The sequence below is a fragment of the Anneissia japonica genome, unplaced genomic scaffold (assembly GCF_011630105.1).
Source record: "Anneissia japonica isolate Jap-2015-1 unplaced genomic scaffold, ASM1163010v1 scaffold287719_len1884721_cov185, whole genome shotgun sequence".
Taxonomy (NCBI): Eukaryota; Metazoa; Echinodermata; class Crinoidea; order Comatulida; family Comatulidae; genus Anneissia; species Anneissia japonica.
Genome location: NW_022715822.1, coordinates 1,412,554 through 1,438,252, shown reverse-complemented (window position 1 = coordinate 1,438,252; position 25,699 = coordinate 1,412,554). Strand labels below are relative to the sequence as shown.

General features: G+C 32.7%; 1 protein-coding gene across 1 annotated transcript in view; it reads left to right on the top strand.

The window, feature by feature from the left end:
* LOC117109444 (ski oncogene-like) overlaps nt 1-24,526 on the top strand; it is a 35,996-nt gene extending 11,470 nt beyond the window's left edge. Inside the window, exons 2-6 of the mRNA XM_033251804.1 lie at nt 17,042-17,241; nt 17,613-17,699; nt 18,177-18,289; nt 18,546-18,742; nt 19,774-24,526. Coding sequence (XP_033107695.1) covers nt 17,042-17,241; nt 17,613-17,699; nt 18,177-18,289; nt 18,546-18,742; nt 19,774-20,172 — 996 coding nt within the window. The 3' untranslated portion in view covers nt 20,173-24,526. The remainder of the gene's footprint in view (nt 1-17,041; nt 17,242-17,612; nt 17,700-18,176; nt 18,290-18,545; nt 18,743-19,773) is intronic.
* Nucleotides 24,527-25,699: the final 1,173 nt, after the last annotated feature.

Sequence of the window (25,699 nt, the reverse complement as noted above, 5' to 3'; positions counted from 1 at the left end):
AGTTAAAAGGAAACCATTCCCCCATCGACGTCTAGTTGTAATACATTTTATCTTAAATAGCTTGTTTGTTTTCCTGGGTCCTGGGTTCGAGTCCCGTAAACTAAACGTCTTGGTTTAATCTCAACGTCTTGGTTTAATCTCTAATCTAAAGGCCTGTTGAGACTATCATATTTTAGTTTTTTAAAAATGTGACATGCCTTAATATGGTCATGATGGCATTATATCATGACCATATATAGGCACATTATGACTATATACATGGGCATACAACAGTTTTTTTTTCAAAGAAAATATGATAGTAGGCTTTTGGACAAAGCTTAAGAACAACTTGTGTACAAACAGGTCAGTTTCCGTAGGAAGTTTTGGATTTAGGCTGACAGTACAATATCTTTCTCTAGCATTCCTGATGCCAGCTCCTGCAGTAGTCAGTCAGAGTGCATGCAATCTGCCTGTTAGCTCCTGTGACCTAGGTAAATGGCTTGAGCTGAGATTATATCAGAGACTGATTAATTTTGCTGGCGTCGCTCTGTCTGTATTGTCTAGCTAATGATAGTGGTATGGATCTGCCCGACTGTTATATTACCAAGCTTTGTATAGACAAGCCACTGCGCCAGAAAAGCGTACTCTCATCTCAATAGAAAGTATTATAAAATGTATTCATAACTGATTAGGGACAGCTACCCTGTAGGTTTGAGGCTTATTTCCCTGTCTGTAGGCGAGTCATCTGCATAGTAAAAAAAACTCTAGGTCATATTATTTACGGATTCTGCATAGAGAGATAATTAGGTTTATATTTTGCTGTGTTGTTTCATTCTTGTTACTGGTATACTTATAATATTAAATTTAACTGACATAATTATATTTTCTCCTTTGCTATCTCGATCCCAAAGAAGAAATTTTAATGTAATCTCTAATTAATTATTTATAATATAAATTACATTTAATTTAATTAATTCAATTTGATTATTATTAGCTAATTGGCTGTGGTTTTGATACCACAGTCATTACAAATTTGTGCAGAAGAATTGCTTACATTAGAAAATCTGACATTTATGTGTGTGTAAACTGTTTGCAAATTAATGCAATTATTATTAATTAATTAATTAATATATAAACCGCATTTAGCTACACAATGGTACTGTGTATATTGTTTAAAAAAATATGAGTTATCAAATTATTAAAAGAAGAAAAAGGGGAAAGACAAAGACAAAAATAAATGCAATAAATAAACCAAATATGGTGTAAAATTATTTTGATTAATGACCATTATTATGAAACCAGATATAAATATTAATAGTTTGTATGTTCATTATTTATATAAATGTTTATTAATTGTTTATTTTGGTTTTTATTACAATTTTTTAACAGACAGCTATAAATTTATTCATTGTGTTCTTCCCAGTATTTTCAGTGGAATACCAGATTTTGACTTATTTAAGCGGATTACTACATGTCCGAACAAATCCCCTTTATTAGCACGGTATGAATTGGGGTTGCACTTTGTAAGCTGCGGACATCAGCAGTAGCTTTGTAAAGGCTATGAAGATGAACAGGCTCCAATGGACATGGACAATAAGTCATTCCGCAAAGCTTCGCCGACGGGTTTTAAAAATTTTGTTCAATATGCATCCTCTCTTGTTTACTTAATAAGAATGAAATTAAGGGATACTTCACTTTATTTTTTGGCAGTATGCCACAAAAAAAAAAAAAAAAAAAAAATCTTGTACTGTGAATTTATAAATTTTGTACTGAAGTAATTACCATGTAATTTACTAATTAAAATATAAGCTCATTAGGTTTTTTATTTGTATAATTCTTTTGATACGAGATTTAATAATGATAGGAATTTAATATTATTGTATTAAAATGTTTAAAAGGGTAGTTTTTCTGTTATAGGTTCGGTTAATTATTCTAAATATTTATAATTTTTATTTGCCTGAAATGAGAAAAATGATTGATTAAATGTTTATAATTAGTGATAATTAATATGGACCAGGGAGATGGCAGTGATGAAGTAACAAAAATATACAAAAGATGTGTAGTAACATTTTTGTATTAATTCTGAGTGGAAGGCTACAGTATGCTAGTGCGGTCGACTGCTTTCTCGTAATTAAACTTGAATTGAAACACACTGCTTTTAGAATTACCGGATTAATTTAAATACTTATAGGCCTATAGTTTGGTGAAATACAGAACTGAGAGTACTATAAACTAGGCCTTGTAGTTGAAATCTATAGCAGACAACCTTGGAGCCAATCCATTAATACATGGCACTCTGCTCACTGTAGTAAACCAATTCCTAAAGTGGCAGCCATTGTTAGACTGGACATAAGGCTAGCCTTGCCATGGCCTTGCATTATTGGACATTGCACAAGCTCTGGTCAGTTGTTAAGGTGATTTTCTTCAGAGTAAGGTCAGTTAGCAGATTGAGCAAACAAATTGTATGGTCAGCGAAAATGGATTCCCACTGCCTCGTGCTTCGTGCCTGCAACAAAGGAATGCAGTTCTATGGAAATTATTTTTTTGTGGACTTGTGGTTAACTTTCGTGATTCCAAGCAAAAATGTCTTGGTATTCATGTCAGTAGTCTCACAAACAGTACACAATATACATTTAGCCAATAATAGTTGTTCGTTGTCCAAATGATCAGAGAGTGTGTCCAGATTTGTAGATTACATACAATGACATTGTATACACACACGGCAATCACGAATTGAAAAGTTGGGTGGATAAATGAAGTCACAAACTACAATATGTCAATAAAATGTGTAATAATAAAGATAGATATTAAAAATGTTAAAAAATTGTAAATAAATATTATGGTATACTGTGATTATAGATTTGCTGATTATTAAACTCAGAAACATAGTCTACCTTATATCAATTAATATAATTCCTAACTACATACAGTATTTGTGTATAGTTCATGCAATATAGCTAACAACATTTTTGTTTTCCCCTCGTGCATTTCTATTTATAGAAAATTGTAAATAAATATTATGATATATTGTATTATAGATTTGATAATTATTAAACTCAGAAACATAGTCTACCTTATATCAATATAATTCCTAACTACATACAGTATTTGTGTATAGTTCATGCAATATAGTTACCAACATTTTTGTTTTCCCCTCGTGCATTTCTATTTATAGAATTCTGAGTTTCCTAGTTCCTTAATCCTGTGGTTTGCCACAAAATGCTTGGTATTTTGTAGGATAATTCCCATTAACTCGGCCATGTGTCCTGAATACTCATTTTTATTCAGTACCTTTTTTTTTTGAATCAGATTTATATAGCGCTTATCAGTCTGGTGAATATACAAGTGTGCCGGCATCATTATTTTCCACACACATTATTTGCTCCCTGGGGAGTATCCCTAGTCATGCTGTTTTTACATGCAAAACCTATGCATTCAATGCCATACCATCCTACCAGGTACCCATTTAAGCTCTTGGGTGGAGAGAGGCAAACGTAAGTAATATGCCTTGCCCAAGGACATGAGCAATGCGTCCGTCTCAAAACTCCCGATCTTACGGTTTTTGCATTATTTATCGTGTAATTAAAGTAGGATCTGTTCAGTTTGTATGTTTTATATTAAGTGACAATGTTATTCGTGTATATGTATCATTATTGTTGTACATGTATCATAGTTACAAAATTGTGTATTATTTTTGGATCGATCTTTTAACGAAATTTGGATTTTCATACCATAGTTCATTAGTTATGCAAAGTTGTGTTTAATCAGTGTGAAAACAACGTTATCGGTGGACATGTACCTGGCGTCTGACTGACTAATCTTACCAAGCTGACCAATACGGTTGCTTGCTTCCAAGGACGGTAGAAACACAGAAATGACCATTGCATTTTATTGTTTACTAATGCATGAAATGGAAAGTGCCTTGTATAGCACAGTTGTTCACTGTCCACGGTTGGACACAAAGATGTGTCCACTCTAATGGAAATAAAATGACAGGCCAACCAACTCGCCATTGACACTATGGAGAAATGATATTCAATGAATGGGAACCCAGGCCAATATAACACTTGTCCAAATATGTAAACCCTATAATAATATTATTAATAATCAAAGGAGCGAAAATTGTAACAGCAAGTTTAAAATAATAACAAGTTTAAATAAATAATAATTTAAAGAAAATAAAAAAATACAGAATCAATAAATAAATTTAATTAAACAAATAAATATATAAAATAAATAAAAAAAATACTTATAAATTAATAAAAAAAATAATTTAAAAAAATTAAATACTGAAAGAATCAATAAATGAATTATTAATTTAAATAAATAATTATAATATAATAATTAATAAAATTAAGCACATTTAAATAAATGAAAGTTGGTATCAGAGAAAAGGAAGCTAGGTTCTTGTAGCCTTGAGATAATAGAAATTAGCATATTACTGTCATACCAGCACTGATGATCCTGTCTATTGTCTCTAAACATAAAAGGTAAAAGGTCAGACTACCATCAGCATAGGATAATAATAGAGCAATTTACAGCTTGTAATTAAACAGTCTAGTCAGTCTTGTTATTAAACTTGGTCTGGTATTGTGAACAATAGCCTAGTTATAGTGTAGGCCTAATTATCTACTACAAAGGGATTTGTCAAATTTTGTATCAACTTCGGTTAAATTGTGTGTATAGTATTTTAAGAATAAGGAACTTTCCTTTTTACTGTCTATTGGAGAGTTTTAGGGTGAATCCATATTGAACCTTGAAAGAGAAATGTCTTTATTTATAGATATTTCCTAGGGTCACATTGTTGACGCCCAATCGCAGGCTTCCTTTTATATATTATTTAACGCAATTTAACGATCGATATTGTATGTAGTATTAATAATTGAATGATTTGGTGGTATTGGTAGGAAATGTGTGTGTCTTCATACATTTTATATGTAAGTGAGTATTAAGTTTGTGTTAAGATGTTTATTTACATGTGGTTGTGTCTACCTTACTTTTTTTTTTGTCTCTTATAACTGAATGCCTTGTGGTCAATTTTAAGGCAGGTTTCCTCACATTGATGGAATAGTTCAGGGTCGTGGGTCAGTTTGTCTGGACATTGAACATGGACCATTCCATTCTTCACTAAAGGGATGTAGTGTATATAATCTGAAAGTTAAATTCATGCCTTGTTTTGTAGCTCATACAAATTTTCCATAATTACTAGAAAGCTAATTGGTGGTACTATAGTAGTAAGTGGAGTGTGAGTAGTGTTCGTTGGCAGTATGGACAAGTGGACAGAAATTATTAGCAGTGGATATTGCGGGTACTCCAGTGTTGGGGTGGTGGATGTTAGGTTGTATACACCGTACAGTAGTTCCTAGTATAAGCCCGACCCCTACATTACACCCAGTTTTACATACTAGTAGGTTTTCCCCGTTTTCGAGCAAAAGCCCAGCGTTTTTGTTTTTGTTTTTTTTTTTGTATAGAAAATAGATTCTGTGTGTATATACAGTAAGTCCACTCCCTAAAATCAGTCCAATTTTTGTTAAGGGGTTGGCTTATACAAGAGAAACTATCCAGTACAATATTTAATAGGCTAATTGTACTGTACAGTAGCGGCCTGTAGGAATATTAGCTGATATTTCGATTTAATATTAAAAATAATTTCTGTATGTACAAGATGGTCAGGTTTGTTTATCCTTGATATTGGCTACTGTAAGAAGATAATTTCCAACCATGCTGGTAAGAACGATAAAACAGATTGGCCAGAAGATAGCGGACTAGAGTTAGATGATAAAACCGAGTGGTCAAGAGATAAAAGACATAGCGGAAGGATGGTAATGTCAAATGAGGAAGATAAGCTGGGAGAAACAGTTTCATTCTTAGATAGGCCTTTAACTTTTGATTGACATATTGAACTAATCAATATTCTCTATGATATTATATAAACACTGAATGACAACAGTACTCCAATTTGCATAGCTTAAGATATCTTCTTTATTCAGTAGTCGTGTTATCTCTGTATTCTCTGATACAGTGATCTAGAAATATTAGCATGTCAGTACAGTATTCAACAGGTATTACACAAGACTTTAATACATTGTTCGTAGTAGCAATCTGTATTATAATATTTAATACATTTATTTCTAAATAAATTTACCAAAATAGTTCTGGCAAAGCATCTAGAGAAAATAGAAAAATTTATATTTGGCAAATAAAAAAAATTAAATCGTAAAATCTCCTAATAATAAATGTATTTCTCGCAATTAGTTGTAGCATTTACCATCCTGATTGGTAGAACTGTTTACATCATCTCGCAACCTTTTCGAACACACAGTAAGATGTAGTACAATGGAGCGAATGCCTAAGGAGGACGCCCTTTGTGAATGGTGGGATTCAAGTATCAAACATGTTCCCCAAGTATTGAATTGGAAACAATCCACCATACACTCTACAAGAATGAAATAAAAAATAATTTAGATGATCTTGATTTCCTTCAAAAGAGTAGATGGGTTGCCTATATTTTAACACTACTGTACTAATTTGAAATCCATGGTCATCTCAAGAATTCTACTTGTCTAGACCTAAGATTTTATCCTTCACCAGACAAAACCCATTAAAAATTAATTACATAAGCCTAGATGAACTTCACAAAAAAAAAAATGCAACCTTGAATTAAGTGAAGGTGACAGAGAGGGACCCAGCCAGCTCTTCTTTGTTGTCTTGTTGAAGCTTCCAAAATTAAACAAACGCTTGTTTTAAGCTGTTCTAATTTTGAACAGTAAAGTAATCATGTGCTTTGTTCTTTAGTCTAGACCGCCAGACAGTCCTTTAGAATTTCAATCAGATGGAATTATTGGGTCTAGATTTGCACGTGTTAAAATTAAAAGAACATTAGAAGTTCTTTCTTGAGAGTAGTTCACATACACGCACATGTGGAAAGCAAATTGGTTTGAAACAACAAGCACATGGGTTTACACCCACACAAGATACTCGATTACCGAAAACAAAACCAGATTCTTTTAATGTTTGTGTTCTTCTAAGCTACTGCATTGATGAATAGGCTACAATATAGAAAGTTGTAAAGCTAAAATAAAAAGTAAACTAAAAAGTACACATGCTCCTTAATTTTATTTTAGTTTCCACATTGATAAACAGGGTACAAAATAGATTGTTATATTAAAGATATATTAATGGGTCATTAAAAAGTACACATGGTATCTATCACAAGTTGTTTATTCCATCTATTCAACATAATTTATAGTTAAATGGTTAAAAAGAAAACCATCAAGACTTTCCCCTTAAAATCCAACAGTATTTTTACTCCAGGGTCCTGACCAGAGGCCTTGAGGTGGCTGTCCAGTGTTAAGTTTGGGCCTCCTTTTGGATTTGTCGCGGGACCCTGTCAGCAAATTTTCGTCTAAGCTACAATCAGTACTACCCAATAATAATGAAACCATGACGTTTAATTGTGGAAAAAAAAAAGCTGGTGTTTTAAAGGATTTGTACCTAGAATTCAAAATGCAAGCATCTTATTTTAACCACCAACTACTGCTTGATGGTTGTGAAGGTTACCTTTCAAATCCAAGGGTCTTTTGATCAAGTCTTACTTATATAATGTTTGCACAGGTGAAACAAACATAAATTTCTTTCATTGGGTCTCCATAACCTAGCCATGTGAAGTGGTGGCTGTAAATTATTGTTTGATGTGATGTGAATTAAAATTTCCATCCTGTTAATAGTAGTATACTTCTTGTTAGATGTGAAAATAATAAAAACAAATATCCTAAAGAACTATACTGCAAGATCAATGAATGAATGAAGGAAAATGACTGGTGTACTGTAATATATGGTTGAAGGTGTAATATATATGTTGAAGGTGTACCGCAAGCTTCAACATATTTATATATTATTTCCTCGCCATGCAAACCTTTAAGCAATACTTAGAAGGTTATTGTTAGATATTGACAGCAAGAAGCAATATTTTCTCTTTCCATATATGTATGGTATATGAGGCATGCCATCCAAAAACCAGCGTATTGTTGCTGTACAGTATGTTAGACTGAGTAATTAGCATAAGAATGTGGAAGTATTGTATAGTGCAGAGAAGCCATAATACTTTTACTCATAACGCTGGCAATATTAAGTTTTCCCAGTAAAGGACTGGCCTTATAACAATACACTTGACTACCTTTTTTTTATTAGACACCACAAAATTGTGTAGCTTTCTATGTTTGATTGATATATAGATATATCAGTAAAAGCATAGAAAGCTACATAATTTGTGTTTTCTATAAAATGAGAGTTAAAAGTATGAACATTAAGCAATTCTACTCCTTAGTTTCCCTTGGAAAGACCGAGAGAGAGCAGTTTTAGTCATAAATCAATCCTTTCTCTCTCTCTCTCTTTCTCTCTCTCCCTAGATTGAAAATTTATGCAGTAATGAGATTCCACAATACAAAGTCCCTGGGATAAAGCCAATGCAAACCATAGGCCTAGGCCTAGTTACCTGTAAGGTTAACTCAAGTTCATCTTCATCCAGGTACTGTTGAGCGCTATCAAAGAACCTTGAAATTGGTGAAATAACCAACTGGTCCTAAAGCAAAGCTGTCAGTGATTGAGCCAAGAATTATCTTCATCCTCAGCTTGAGTTTGGTAGTGGATATCTTGGTGGAGTCTTTACTGTTGGTGAAAAGCCAATGACTTACATCAACGGTACTGGTGGCCATTTTGTCTTTTAAGACATCAGATAGAGTTACCATATTGTATGTGGAAGAAAAATTTATTGGACCTTTTTTTAAGCCCTTCCCTTGGATTTTGTTGCTAATATCCCGAAAAATGACATCAAGATCTTCTGATATCTTTATCACATACATAGAATAATGTAGAAGATCTGATCTTAATCTTTTAGGATGTGTTTATATAACACACTAAACACGAACACAGTGTTATGTCCTTGATGGTATTTTCACTACCCAAGCCAAGCCCCCAAACTTCACTTTTTATTCAACATGCCATTACAAGTGTTTTTCAAACCAAAAGTGCAATCTTACTTCTGCTAAATTCATGCGGTTTGTTTTGGAAGAGGAGGGGATTGTTTATTATCGATCGATTGTGTTAATTCATAACAAAGAATTAACAATAAGGCCTAAATTTAGGTAAATCTCAGAAATACAAATTAAAAATAAAAACAAACAATTATACCAGGCCTAACCATTTGATCAATTGTTGATTGTTCTAAATAGGCCTACATCCAGCGATACTTTTATATCTTGCCGACCCACCAGAATAAAGTCTTATTTATCTTGTTATTAGCGACCATGTCGAGATGGTTAACTGTCGCTCCCTGTAGCCTGAGGAACAAGTAGGCATCGCCAGGGTCAGAAACCGTCCAAATTTGGCGATTACTCGCGTAGCCTCTTTTCTAGATAATTTTGTAATCACACGGACTCCAAACTCGTTTATGCAACACTCATAACTTTGCCGTGCTGATAAAGCGTGTAATGACGTGTTGTATAAACGGGCCCTTATTGTGTTTAGCAGATTGTCATATGTATATATACCTTTGCAGTAGATTCTTTGTTACTGTATTTACATGTGATACAAATTGAAATTGTTAATAGAATCTTAATTACAAACACTTTAATCAGTAGTGTTAAACATTCATTTCCTTCACAAACTAAAACCACCGTCTTTTAACGTCCGAGTTCAACGGTCAAGTCTGTTACTTTCTCACGTAATCAAGTCATGCATGAATGGATGACCATTGGGAAAAATATGATGGTCATCACTAGTCTGGTCAAACTTTCCATCTGCATATGAAAGAGCTTTAGTGTCATGCTTTAGCAAATATTCTTTGTTATACTTGTGCTGCAATATACTTGGTTGGGTCAATTGAGCGAACAAGACAATGGGATTGTAAAGGCCGGTCGATAATATTAATATTTACCGTTTTGATGTCTGTGTAATTAAATTTGTTAGTGTCCATATTAACTACGCTTGTATTGCTTTATGCCAAAAAAAGTACTTTGTGCCAAAAAAAGTAAGTACAACATTTGCATTTCTGAAAAATTGCAAACAAGTTATTTGAGTGTAAATATATTCCTGAATAATACTGTATTCTAAATACTAATTTAACATATTCATTTAGTGTTTGGAATATTGTTCATATTTAAGAGTGTAAATTGATGTGTTAAATATGAATAATATTTTAAATACAAAATGAATAATATATATATATATGCTAATGCTTAGCCTGCATGTTGTAACTCATGCTTCGGGGGTAAGGAACTTGAATGTGATTAGAATTAAGAATTTAAAATGCAATAATTAGTATTTACTTATAATAATATTTCTAATTAGGCTCATATTTAATGTGTATTATTGAATATATCATTTTGATAGCTGTGATTTGCATTAAATCAAGAGGCAAATCCTGTCCTAAAAAACAGATTTGTTGGAAAGTTTTGTATATTACTGTATAAAATGCAAAAACATAAAAATGTTCAAAATTCTGATTCTCAAACATTTTGGGTGCTTGTGGGAAATTAGAAAATGCGACAAACAGAGGGTTTTTTTTTTCAAGAGCGGCCACATTTGATAGCTTTTAAAAAAATGTTTAGGCTTACTCATAACTAGTGGTACTGTTTCTGCATGCAGAGTTTATCCTTTTCATCATGTGGAGATATAAATATAAGATTTATTTGTGTTTTGTAGAGCAAAGAGCATTAAATGTTATTTTGTAAACAGTACATGTCTTCTGGGTATAATTATACCAAACATTGCCCTTTCATTCCAAGAATGCATGGCTTAAAAAGTCATGAAATTTTAACATAATTCGAAGACTCAATCATAACAGACCAAAGCATGCCATGCTGTTCTTAGAATCCAGCAGAGGGGTGGTGCCTAGTGACGGGAAAAGCTAACTTCCTGGCGGTAAACATACAAAGGTCATTGACTGGTGTTTTGAACCCTAGGTGTTTATGTCTTCTGCTGTTAACTATAACCGGCCAATGAGAGAGCCTGATCTGTGGGCCCTTCCAGGGTAGGGGAAATTGAAGGTCATGGTAGGAGTGGCCTAGCTTTGAGCTACTAGATTATACCATCCCTACACGAAAGACATAAAACATGACCAAGAATGGTTAAATCTGATATAAAATAACCATTTTCAATTAATTTTTGTAGCACATCCCTAGTGAAGTTAATTAGTTTTACTGTATTTGATTGTATATTGACATAAAAGTTTCAGTATTATATGCCAATATTATTATGCTAATTTGCTAAAATAAGGCCTAGAAAATTGTTATTAAATTATATGTTGTATGCATTGATTAAATTATATGTAGTATGCATTGACACTTGTTTTTATGCATTCTGCATGTAACTAGATTCTACTTATCAAAACCTTGCATGAACATTTCTTGCCAGCAATAATACCAGCATGATTTCAAGTTCAGCAATTTCTCGTAACAGTTAAATCCGTGAACTTGTAACGTGCTATTGGCCTACATCTAATCTATCTCGCACATTTACACATTGAGTTGGTTGTTGATGTTCGTAATGTCACTCATCATTTTGCAGAACATAGTTGAATGAACATTCTTATTAGGCCAAGTAAAAAAAAGTAGTTTCTCGTCCTAATTTTTTTTTTTAAAGAGGATGAGGGCTGTTTTTTTCTTTTTTCTTTAGAAACAAAAAATAAAAGAGGGTGAAATAAAAAAAGCATGCTATCTATGTAATTTTAATTATGTTGTGATGTAGTTTAAAAATCATGCTAGAACAACCAAAACAAAACAAATATTTAAATTATAAACACCTAAATACTGTATATACACCCTAGGCTACAAATGTAAATAAAAAAATCATGTAGGCATTTAAAATGTCAACCATAGTAGGCTTTCAATGTTCAAAAATAAATCCTGGCCATTTGGTCCCGAGTTGTATTTCAGCGATGCAACTCGAATTATGTACATTGTTAAATACAGTAGTATAACTAGGCCTAGAGTTATTGTACAACCAACCAATACTCGCACTTTCGTGTATTTGTCGGCTATTGCCATTGGGCCTTTGCCATCAAATTGGCCTGCGTACTGTATTCATTGAACACATCTGCCAATGTCAATCTCGTCTCATTTACAGAACGACCAAAGTACGGCTTTAAAAATTTAGATGGCGGATCAGTGTGTGCACGTATGCACACACATACGAATACCATTGCAAAACTATTAAAAAATAAGCAACTTGACTATACAGCAAAGATTAGAAACAAATACAGTAAATAAAATCAAACGCTTTTCTTCACGCGCTACCCTTGTTTCTTGTTGTTATTTATCATGCCAATAGCTTGCTAAAATTAATGTGGCCCAACACGATTTAGACACGTGATACTGTATTGATAATATATATCCCTATTGGACCACCGATATTTAAAATAAAATTTGGTAGCTGCCAAAATTGTTATCGTACTCGTCGCGGTCTTCACGATCAGTAAACAGTCGAAATAACGAAAATGAGGTAAACTAAGACAAACTATGGGATCGATTTTGATTGAAAATTGAATATATAAAAAAACGAAGCGGCCTGAAAATAGCATGCGGGCAGGGACGAGAAACTACTTTTTTTTTTACCTGGCTTATAGAAACAACATAGTATTAGTATGCTTAAAAGTGAGCTACTCTGAACAAATCTGTTTAGTGTTAAAAGCACAGTAAAATAGTCACTAAACAGCATTAGGAATGCAGAGATTAGCAGTGTTGTGTTAAAAAATAATTTTGCCGATGGAATAGGCCTATTTTACTAGATTTTTGTCTAGTTTATTTAGTGTTTTATTTCTGGAGAGAGGCCCTAAAATGTCTACCTTGTACATACTATAGACACAACAGTAACAACAATACAGAACTAATAATAAAAATATACTAAAAATAATATATAACATGGTAGGACCATTACACTTAATAACCTAAAAACATCTAAGAAAGGTCAAGAGAAATAAATAAATTTACATGAAAACAAGCATAAAAGTTTGTGACGATATGAAGTTCCATAACTCGATGAGTAAAAAATATAATCCCTTTAAAAAACAAGCAATAACAATGTACCAGAAAATAAAACATCCATAATGCAAAGATAAAAAGGAACGTTAAATATTCCAGCTTAAAGCATAAATATCTTATTATATCACATTATACTAAAAAGGTAAATGTGACCCAAGCTCACAAACGGGCTGTAAACTCGTCCTCAGGCCAAAATGAGTTTTTGTTATAGTGGCATAGAACATATCATTTACTTTAAAATGACAGTTAAATGAACTCAATCGGGTGTCTGGAAGCAAAGTTATGACCGTTTGAATAATTGTCATCTTATCAATTTTCTTAAATCAAGTTTTGAGAAAAATGCTTTTATTTTCGGCAGGTTTCTATTCATTTTTCATTAGCTCCCATCCGAAAATGGCTAAATTTTACCTCTTACAATTGGAATTTTAAACTCAAACTTCAGGAATAGTAAGATTAATAGTTATACTTTATTACACAAAAACCCAATTCACACAAAATTCACATTCTACGCCCTATTCTGGGTATTGAAGCTTGTTTCTCAATACAGTGCAGTGCGAGTTTACAGCCCGTTTATAAGCTTGGGTCACAAATATCTGTGTTGACCTGTAACTTCATAAAATGAGAATAAACCCTAAAAAATAAGTAAAACAGGATAAAATAACAAGAAAGAATATCAAACTTAATAGCTTAAAACATCTATGAAAACAAGGTCAAAGAAATAATAAACTTACCTCAAAAATATGATAAAATTCTTCGATGTCATGAAACCAAATAAAAAAAACACACATAGTACAAGAAACAAGTTTTACTTGTTAATGAGGCCTAAGAAAGTGTATATTTTCATGTGAAAGCCATTTTTTTTGGGTATAGCATATGGAAATACTGTTGATAATGTAATCATCAATTTCATGTTGAACAGTAAATTTGATTACTTGTTTATGATCACATGCAGTATGCCCAAAATTAATAACATCTAACAGATGGTACATTCACTTTCATCACTGCAGGAACCAGGGTTCTCATACTTAGCCAGGACCTGGATCATAGCTGGCAGAGGCTCCAGCAGTATTGATGGTCTTTGGCCCACTGCCAAATCACTCGCGTTCTCTCTTGTAGATTATTATTGCTCTACTCTATTATTGTTGGACTGGTCACTCACCCTTCGGCCTACGCAACTAGTCACATGGTAGTGGTCAGGTGATAGGATTTGTAAGGGAGATGTAAATAACGGCTTTTCTGGTATTGTTCTCCCATTTGATTGTCTGCGATGACAGTTTAAGGTCAAAGTATGCCTTGAAAAAGAAAAAATGAGGAGTGTACACATGGTTTTTTCCCATTTGATCAGTGGCATACAGTATATAGTATCTAATCATGGTTATTAATTTGACAAGTTGTGGGTAGTGGGTGGGGAAGTGGTGCTTAGTTTCCCCATTTGATCAATGGCATACAGTATATATAGTTATGGTTATTAATTAATAATTACAGTACAGTAGTGTTGGGGGAGGGGGTGCTGATGGCTGATGGAGATGTGTCTAATGGGGCTATTTGGGATCTGAATGGGGTCCAATACTTTAGTGATATTTATTTCATGAAAGGTAAAACAAAATACTGATGTTAATGTGATATAAAAATCATTACTGTTTTGCTCTGTCAAGTTTATATAACTCATCGCTATTTCATAACTTGTAATATAATTACTCTGAGCATAATCACTTTTAGCAGTTTGTATTTTAATAGAAAGATGAAAATTTCATATTTTATCTTGGACTGCGAATGTACTACATTTCGAAGTTGCCATAACAACAGAAATATCAATTTTTTATGCATGTTGCGAAAAAAAATACTATGGATAGGAGAAACAGAAATACACAGCTCATTATGGTCAGTGCACAATTGATGTGAACTCCATTTGAACCCACTTCTACAAAGAGCTAACTCGCGCTTTTGAATATATTGCGTTTTATTGAAACTGTATTGTTCGAAAGCTGCAGACGATTTGGGGAGTCTAAATTACATGCTCCTGATGTGTACTGAAGGAAATTGTGTGAACGTAGGCTTGTGAAAAGAGATTGAGTTCGAGTGAGAAAATGTCTTCATTATATCGCGTACTGGTATTATATAAGTGGGAAATAAGTGTATAAATAAATAATTTTTATATTTTTATATTGAAAATTTTATTGTCTCAGGTTTTTACCTGAAATTATAAAACATACGCGAAAAAATGCGATTAACATAGAAATCCAGTAAGGTCTTTTCTCACCGATTTTTGTGCGAGTATAAATTAAACATGTGCCTCCATTGAATATGAGCTTTGTACAATATATAAAAGGGGATGGTACACATTATTACATGCGGGGAGATACTGTAGTTACAGTCTATTACATTATTGAAGATAGTAGTAATATTACATGAAAGGGGACACTATTACATGAGATATATGAGAGGATAGTAAACATTGTGAGGAGATAGTACACACTATTACATGAGAAGAGATAGAACATAATTACATGTGAGGGGACATATGAGAGGGGATAGTACACTATTACAGTACTCCAAACTTAAAAAGAGATAGTACAAACTATTATTAAAAGGGGACACTATTACATGAGAGGGGATAGTATACACTATTAAATGTGAGGGGATAGTACAGGTATATGTTATTACATGTGGGGGGATAGTACAAATTGTATTTGAGGAAATTTATAATTCTCTAGATGGTAATTTTGTGTTAAATGTGTTGACTGTTAAGTTGTAGTCATTCCAGCTTCACTTGAAATCCAGGTTCTTAAATTCTTATCTTTCCCAACTTCTGCCCTCCTTCCTAATAACTACCCTTACCCTAACAATTCACCATCTTTGACAATGTCATCTGTCAATTCCAAGTCTGTGTCCAGCTGGGAGTAGCAACAATGAATGGAATGTCCAGGGAGAGTTTGACCAATCATGGCATGGTCACAATAAGTTGCTTTCTATTTGAACCTAGTGGACTTCACACTGATTTTGTGCAAGGTTACAACAACAGTAATGGTTGCCCTGGGGAATCCAGAGCCTCAACAATTTATATATAATAAATGATGTACTCCTGAGGTGTAGTAAACTTGGCTTAAAAACAACATTTTTGCAGGTGAATTTATCAACTTGAATACTGTATTGTTATTTAAGTACAGTTACCTTTCATGTCTTGTTATCAATGCGTGTAAAGATTAGGCCTAAATAAAAAAAAAAAAAATATGTATAAATACTTCCAGTTGTGCTTCCATTCAGCATAAAAGCACAGAATTCGAACATACAAGGCCAGAAAAAAAAATTAACATGTTTTTTGTTTTTTTTTTTTTTCTGAAATTAGATATTTTGTAGTTTCCTCAATATGGAACATTAATGATGTCTTCAATTTCTTTTATTATGTCACATTAAATGTCTTATTCATAAAATGGAATTTCTTCATATTTTATTAATTATTATCCATTGTGTTGTTTGACATATTTTATGCATTGTACTTCCAAATGTTTCTCCAAAAGCATATGCCAGTAGATAAGTTGGATATAGCAAGGTATTTTTCTGTATAACATTGAACTTATGAAAACATTGCCTTAAATTAAGTTTTATTTCACTACTGTACCCTCCAGCTCCAGTTAACTATATAGATAATTTGCATTATGGTAATTGGTAAACGACTGTGATTTTCGACGTGGCTTTTGATGAACTGTTGCTCTTTGAATCGGGAAAGCCTTGTTGGTGGAGTGAAACGTGCAGAATCGAGCTCATTAGAAAACCAGATTGTGAAGAATATCTGATTGCCAATATTCTTAAAATGAACTTTAGTTTAAGTTCAGGCTAACACTGCATAATATTTTCCTTTCATATTCTTGAAACAAACTCCCAATTAAAATTATGAATAGTTCAATGTTCATAATAACATCAGATAGATCAAAATTAAACAAGTATAATATGTGAAGCAAATACGTGTATGAAGTATGAAGTGAATTACAATAAATTAAAATTTGTTATCACTGTTTTATTTCTAGGGCACAACTGATGAAAATGGTAACAAACGTCAGAAATTACAATGTAAGGATGTCAACGAGAGGGAAGCAGTGGTCACATCCGCCTGGTCAGAGGGCCATCCAACGGGTCATGTTCAGCGACCATCTGCATTCCGGCCATGGTCACCGTCCGATCTTAAGAGCCTTTTGCCTGAACAAGGAACAGTACTGGTGCATGATGGGTAAGATATATTGAATCATGTATTTAAAGATTAGTTTTTGTCAACCAAAATACAAAAATAAAAAATAAAAAAAAACAACACAAATACATACATAAAATAATTATTCAATTATTATTAAAAATATAATATGCCAATAAATGTTCATATGTCATCAATTATAGAACCCACAAGAACAAATACATAATTTGTATCAGTAGGGCTTTGTAGGAATCTCAGTTTCAACTTTTGAAATGCAAAAATATACTGTTAATAACAAGAATTTTATTCCCATCGATACACTGGAATAGGCAACAGTTGTGCCCATGTGACAACTCACCAATCATTATTACATATATATTAAATATGTTTGGGTTTTTTTTCTTCAATTTCAGACGAGGTGCTCCAACGTTCCTTAGTACAGGACCACCAGTGCTGCTAAATCCAGAACGTGTAGTACCCCATAATGCATCTGCCTCAAGGTGAGAATTAGTCTATCCCCCCTTCCCTTGAACACAAAATAAGGTCATTTTTTGAGTGTTGGGGAGGGGGTCCCTATACTAGGAGTTATACTCCTAGTATTTTTATTTTATTTCCAGGCAAAATCAATACAAAATACATTAAAACTTCAGAGTACAAAAAACAAAAGGCTGAGGATTACGTACAGTAGAAGTGAACTTAATCACTATCCAAAATGTTCTCTAAACCTACATGCTTGATTCAAATCCTATCTTTATTTTTTTCCCTGGAAGTATTTATGGTAGTCAGCTAAGCTACACATTCATATTATACTCCAATGTGTGAATTATCTTTATATAAATAACATGTTTTTAATAATTTTTTATTTATCCAGTTGAATAATATGCAATAATTTGTATATACCTGTTGTTTTTATGACCTTTGAATATTTATTTATCTCTAGATGTATTTTTAACAGTAATTTTGTATTTCTTTCACAGTGCTGCCCCTAATGTTGCCCTTGCACCATTGTCTGTCCAGCTTGGCCAACACTACAGTCCAAAGAACAGCCCATCAAAAGACGGACCAGACAGCACCAAACACCTCAGTCCATGTAAGTACTTCCTCTTGATGACTCTTTGTAATATTTAAAATTGTTGAGTTTCTGATTATTCATATGTGAAATGTTCATAACCTTACTGTATGTATGTTTTGGAAAAATAAATAAAAATTTAAATATCTTCTTTTGTTCACATTTTTGAATTATTCTCAAAATAATTCAGCTTTGATCTAATTTATCTAAAACAAAACATCAGTAATGAAATGTCGGATTAAATATCACAACCTTGATGTGTCTTTCCTGTTTTTAGCATACCATGGCAACGAAGAACAGAAGTGTAATTACACGGACATAAACCTTGAATACGAGATTGAAGCCGTACGGACCATCCTTATGAAAGGCCAGTTGGATACACGAGAATCACGCGAGAACCTTCTGCGAGACCTCATGATGATCCATCAGAAACAGGAAGAGCGACTGAGAAACGCTTGTCAGGTACTTAAAGAGGTATGGATAATTGTTGCTGCTCGTTATATTTGGTTTGTTTACTTGTGATTCGGAAGCTGAACTAAGTTATGAATCAATCAATCAATCAATCAAACATTTTTATTGCATATGCGTACATGTCTCCTTATTAAAGACCCCTCCAATTAAGGACCACCTACAATTAAAGACCACTTCTCTGTGGTCTCAAATTAACAGATGTCTTTTATCTTTATTATTCTAATTAGAGACCAAAGCTGCTAAAGACCATGGAAATCCCGGTCCCAAAAGTGGTCCTTAATTGCAGGGAGACATGTGATTACCAATTAAATGTATTTATTATAATTATTATATTGAAATGATTCAGTTTATATTTATTGACTAAATATATTCAGTGGCTTTGTTTCATACAAAAAAATGTAATAATTGCATAGAATTCATTTTTAAATTCAGTAAACATATATCTAGTCAATCATATGGATTTATTGATTAATTATTAACAAATTGATCATAAATCTTAATTGTTTAAATTGGTATTAAAAAATAGTTGTTTTATTTTATAAATTTATGGTTTGGAATTTATGATTAGCCTCTAAAATGTCTCAAATAGCATTGATTTTTTATATAATTCTTGATTCATCTCCCAGCGATCAATTTTTATTAATACCAAATTATTAATTCAAAAGTAAAAAAAGAAAATGCTTTGATTTTTTTTATAGAGTTGAATTTTAAGAAAAAGGAAGGGAGATTTGAAAGTCAGACATGTACTTAAAAGGAAGGGTGTTGTAGACACTTTGATTATTAGCTGCCCCATGCTATTAATCATATGGATGGCTCCTTTCACAAACTGTGACTTGGATGAACTCTAACCCCAATAATATGAATAATTTTGAAGAGTTATATACTGCCCTCTGTTGAATTACTATAAACTAAGTAATTTGAGTTTATGAATATTCATGATATAAACTAAGCAATTATGTCATTTCTAACATTTTTATAGATATAAATGATTTGCAATTACATTATTTATAAATTTGTTTATGTTAATTTTCTAGGAACTTGAGTCTGTGAAGCAGTCCAAAAGAGACAAGCTTAGAGATTCGGCAGAGATAAAGCGACGACTGCGAAACGACATTGAGAAAATGTCTGCCGAACATGCTCGCAAAGTTTCTGAGATGGCAAATAGCGAAAAACGGCATAAAAAAGAATTTGAGCTCTTGCGATTCAAACAGTCAGAAAGCCACGAAGATCTCCATCTTGAAAATGTGCGTCTCCGTGCTGAAAATGAATACCTGCAGGAAAAACTTGAAGCGTTGGAGAGGCAAATCAGAGAAAAGAAAACGAATGGGTCTGATCACCGTGATACCGAAAGTGATAGGTCAACTTCTCCAGAAGCAGGAAGTCTCGTGAAAAAGACCGCAAAAGAAAGTATCGCAATTAAGACGGAGTCATAAAATACGAGAAGGGAAAACGTGTTGGAAATTAAAACTTAGGGAGACATTTTGCGATGAACTCTCACTGTGAAATAAACAGTATTTGAAATAGTTTAACAGATCTTTATCGGAACTGAAATAAGTAAATATATGGATGTGATTGGATGTGGTTGGATGTGGAAGGTGGGAATTGCCAAAATCAGTGAATGCGTGCTAGATCATGCGAGGAATGAATAAATGAAGATTTGATAGAATACGCAAATGATAATATATGAAACGGGTATTAGTATTCTGTGTAGAAAATCAGTGTGAGTCTAGTTTTATGTACAAAAATTTATCGTTAGCTATTTCCTGAGCAGCAAATGCGAGTGAATTTGTAAATATGTCTAATTGTATATTGTGTTTCCTTTGGCATTAATTTTGAAGTATAAATGCTAACATTGATTTTGATGATGTTGGTAAGTTAGGAACAGATTTTAACATTCATTTACACATACAGGAAAATAGCTCATTTGAAAATATCATTTATGTAACAATTCTTTGTGTATTCTTTTTAAAAAAATGTTATTAAATCCAAGAGTGGATAATTTATAGAAAAATATATATTATAATTACAAACGCTATATAAAAGGACTAATATGTTAAGTGTACATATATTTTTGTTGGAGAAGTTCCAATTCTTGTAAAACATTAGTAAGTTTATTGAAGGGAGATGGCACTGATCTAATTTACATACTCACTGCATTTAGAAGAAAACATTTGCATAACTTCTGTATTTACAATAGCTGATTTGCATATATGTATATGAGGTCACCTACTGTGAAAGGAAGTCAGATTATCTAAGTTACAAGATTTGGAAGCACTTCAACAAGACCCGCTGTAGTATTAGATGCTTTGGCTTTATAAGATTGGATTCAGGTAGGCAAATTAAAATACAAGATAGTTATAAATATATATTTGGTGATATCTCACCTATTTAGTTGTGAGTTACCTCGGTACATGTATTTTCCACTTTGAGAAGCCTCTGCTTTTAAATGCAATGCCCTTTGCTGATGTAATGAGTCCAAGTAAATCCTAGGTGAAGTAAATCATATTTATTCTCTTTTTCCAGTATTAAAATTTAAAGTCCTACCCTATCATACTTCATTTGACAAAAAAAAAGGTGTATGCCCATATATAGTCGTGGTGTACCTATATATGGTCATGATGTGATGTCATCGTGACCATATTAAGGCATGTTACATTTTTTTTTTTCGTATAAAGTTTGATAGTCTGTTCAAGGCTTACTGTGTATATGTTTTTTAGTTTGTTTTTTTAATTTGTTGATGACAATCATTTCCAAGTGTTGAACTTTTATATTTCTATTTTAAAATGTCATGACTTCCCTTTGTTGATATACCAGCTGCCTTACAAAATAGGTAGACCCAAATGTGATAAAAAAAATAACATGGCATCCATGTTACAGTGCATGATGGAATAGTGTATATTTCATAACTTCCTGTTTAAGGTTAAACTATTTATTACTTAACAATTAATTATCTTTAACAGTTGATCAAGGTTAAAATTGCCCAAAACTATAAACTTTAAATGCCATTAGTTTGCTCTAGAAGGAACAAAAATGTGCAAAGCTTTTAAAAAAACAAAATTCCTATAAAATTAGAATTCCGGAATATAAAAACGAGAAAGTAACATAAATTTGGCAAGAGATCGGATTATGATCAGAAAATATTGGTGGAACATCTGTTCTGTCAAGGCGATTGATATTTTAAGGAGAAAACCAGAACTTGGTGGAAGAAAAATCTGATCATGTGACTCTCCAGGATCTCGCTTCCTGTTGATTGAATACTGAAAGGTTAATCAGGGTCATTGATATCACAGGGATTAGACAATTGAGCATTGCTTGCTACCCTCTCTATAGATCTGGTTCTTGCCAGCATTGGGCAGTTCGCTATTATTCCTTTGATTCTTATGTCCTGTCCAAACTGTTAACTTTTACTGGACAAAAACATGACCATGTATAGGTACATCATGACCATGTATAGGTACATCATGACTATATATGGGCATACCATCATTTTTTGATAGAAAAGATGAAAATTTGATGGCCGAAGTTTTTTTTTACAAAATTTATCAAAATAAATTACTATTTTATACCTATGATTTCGCTAGAAATTCCACAGTTTTTATAATCCGGAAAATAAACTACATGCCGATTCTAACCTACTGTATTTTTCACTGTAGCAGTCTTGATATCCAATTTGGATTGCATTTATGTATTTTGATTTTAAATCATCTGAGTCTTATTTTGGTACTGTAATTGGTGTAACATGATACCATAATTTGTTGGTATTATTGTTACTAATTCATGTTAAATCATTTAATGTAATTTGATCGTATAATTATTTGTATATGAACATGCACATTTTCATAATAATTATATGAAAACTCGTACATAAATATTAAAATGGAAAATCCAAATTTATAACTTGCATATAATGATATATTATGTGTATAATATGCAATCCATATATGGAAATTCATATAGGAACATACACATTTTTATGATATATGAAAGTCATACATAAACATTAAAATGGAAAATCCATAATTGTTAACATGTATATAATGACATTCATATTAAATGTGTATATGAAAGTTGTATGAAAATTCATATATGGAAATTCATATATGAACATAATCAAATCGCATGAAAACCAAAGCAAAGATTCTTTCAATTGTATTTTTGTGCACACTAAAATCGGTAGTTTTTCTGTTCGAGGAATTGTAGCCTACAGTTTCAATAATTTTTTTCCTTGTAATGTATTCCAATATATATTTGATCATAACTGTAACTGAAATATTTACCAGTAATTATTTTTCAGCCACCATTTATTCAGTTCCCACCCTTTATCCTGAAATGATTGCAGTACCATTAAAATATTATTTAAAAAATCCTTAGTTTCATTAAAATAATTTTCATTAACATTTAGAAATATTGCTCTATTAGGTCTCAATGCTGAAGTGTTTGATTTCAGTGCAGGTACCTGATTGGCTACAATCCATCTGACATGTAAATTACACAGTGCATTTTTTAGTTAAGTAAAATGTAGAGTGAAGTATGAAAGGCCAATTATGTCAAAAATGTGTTAATTTAGTAGAAACTTTATCACATGCTGCTTAGATATAGGACCATCTTTGATTGAATGAGTTTTATCTTATATTTGTTAAAATATAATCAAAATTGATGAGTTTAAATTAATTACACCCCATTTTTTAATTAGTGGTCTCTAAAAACAAATTTTTAACTTATGTTTTAATGTATCTCTGAAATATTAATTAACAGCTCTGTTTAATCGTTTAAAGAAGATTTAGATTTTAAGGGGGTTTTTCCCCCCAAAAGAAAATTTGATTGCTCTTGCATTATGGGTATAAATAACCTCAGAAGCAGTCACTCCATAGTAAAGTATGTGAAACTTGTTTTTACTTCAGCAGTGGTTCATCTCTACAGTGTACATATTCACTAAAAATTGTTATCTGATCAGAGACTGATGTTTTGTTTACCAAAAAACGTACATACATCATGGTCACTAATTAGTAAAAAGAAACCAATTTTTGATGAAGTCTACATGTAGGGAAGAAGCTCAGAGTACTTCTCTGAAAAGTGTTCTCAATGCTAAAAATTGCTTGTGTGAGTATTAATATGAGGGCATTCTATTTTTGTTGGAACATTATTCTTGAGAAAATTACCGACGTCGGTTTTATTTGCCATTGCTGTAATGGTGCTTCACATACCTACTTGTGTGTATATATGTCAAAGTTTGTTATTTATTTATTTTTTCCATGCATATATTTATGATCATCATGATTTCAGACCTTTTAAAAATTTACAGTACCCGCTTCGTTATGCCAAATATATTTAGCTTTTGACTGTCAGTTTTAATCCATTATATATCTTAGTGAGGTAGTACAGTGGTTAGATCTTAGAGAAGCAGCTTTCTGATGAGCAGACATTTCTGTGCACGTTAATCCTATGCTTAATGAAAATATAAACATCCTGATTTTCATAAAGCAATCATGTGATTAACCGCATGTAATTATACATGAAAGCACAATTGATACGATATTGTGAGAAAGCTGCTTTGATGTGACGAATGGATTACAGACGTCATTGGCGGTATATGGTAATTAGTTGGTAAGAGATCATTTTGTCAGAATGGGTTTATTCGTAAAATTGATTAAAATCTTTAGTAAGCTGATTACGATATTTGTGTATCGTAGTTGTACAGGATTCTGACATTTTTCTCCTTCATGATTGGGGAGTATTGGAGATATATATTATATATATGTACAACAAAATACACGCTATTGAAAATAAGTTTACGTTTCATGTGTTTTCATTTCTGTTTCCAAATGATTGCGTTGGTAAGTGATGGTATACATGGGCCTAGGCTGGAGGATGCCAATGCACCTGCCCAGGCCAAATCTAGCCTTCACCTCTCATATATTGATGACTTTCAAGAACCTGAAGAGAAAGTATGAAGAGAAGACATGGTGAAAACCAAAGAATAGATAAAACTTTGTTTCCATACAATCGCTATACACTATTGCTGACAACTTTCGGTGATGATGATTGGTCGAATTCAGAAGCCTTTCGATTGCTTTGTGGACTGCTACGCAGTACGATTGACTGTAGCGATTGTATGGAAACTAAGCTTCACTGGCGCAGTCCAGGCCTTTGCATCATTCGCTGTGGTGAGGGTCAGGGTGAGAGGTGGCTTGCATCGTTTCAAAACCATCAGATCGTCTGAGCGTTAAGGGATTCACCTCTGCCGTGGACCTTGAAATTGACCCATATGTGTGATAGGGATTCATGGCTGAAAAGTTTCTAGTAATTACTATTATCATTGGATACAATAAAAACACATTCATAAAAGTCATTGACATTCTTCCTGCGTAGAGAAGAGACAAATATAGTGTGTCCGACAGTTAAAGTCAACTATGTGACCGACATGCTGAGATGACACCAGTGGCGAGGCAGGACCTTCGTTCCCTGTTGGCACAGGCTAAGCCCCGTCAGCTGCATCCTTACCGGCCCAAATAGAATTTCTTTGAGCATGTGTTCACTGCACAACTCAAGGACTTTGTCCCTGGACACTGATGGGCGTAGCAGCCATGTTAGCCTCTTTTAGAAATGGTCAGACCTTTTTTTTCAGCTTCCCCCACTTTTGTGTATCTTAAAGCACCTACTATCAGCATAAGGCTTCCAATTATGTGGTTGGAATCCTGTGCCCACACACTTTTAATTTGTTACGGACATTTAAAACAAATGTTTGAGTAAAAATCAAGCTATTGGATTAGATGGTATTCTAAAAAGTTTATACATTGATTATCTGCAGTTTTAATCGCATAATTTAAAAAAAATTATTAATGTACTTATAGAGTATGAACGATTTTTAATTTCTGGTTCAAGATGAAAATAATCACCCAGTTCTATAAAATATTAGAGCAAAGAAACAGTCTTTGCCAAGTACACCTAAAGAGCTTAATC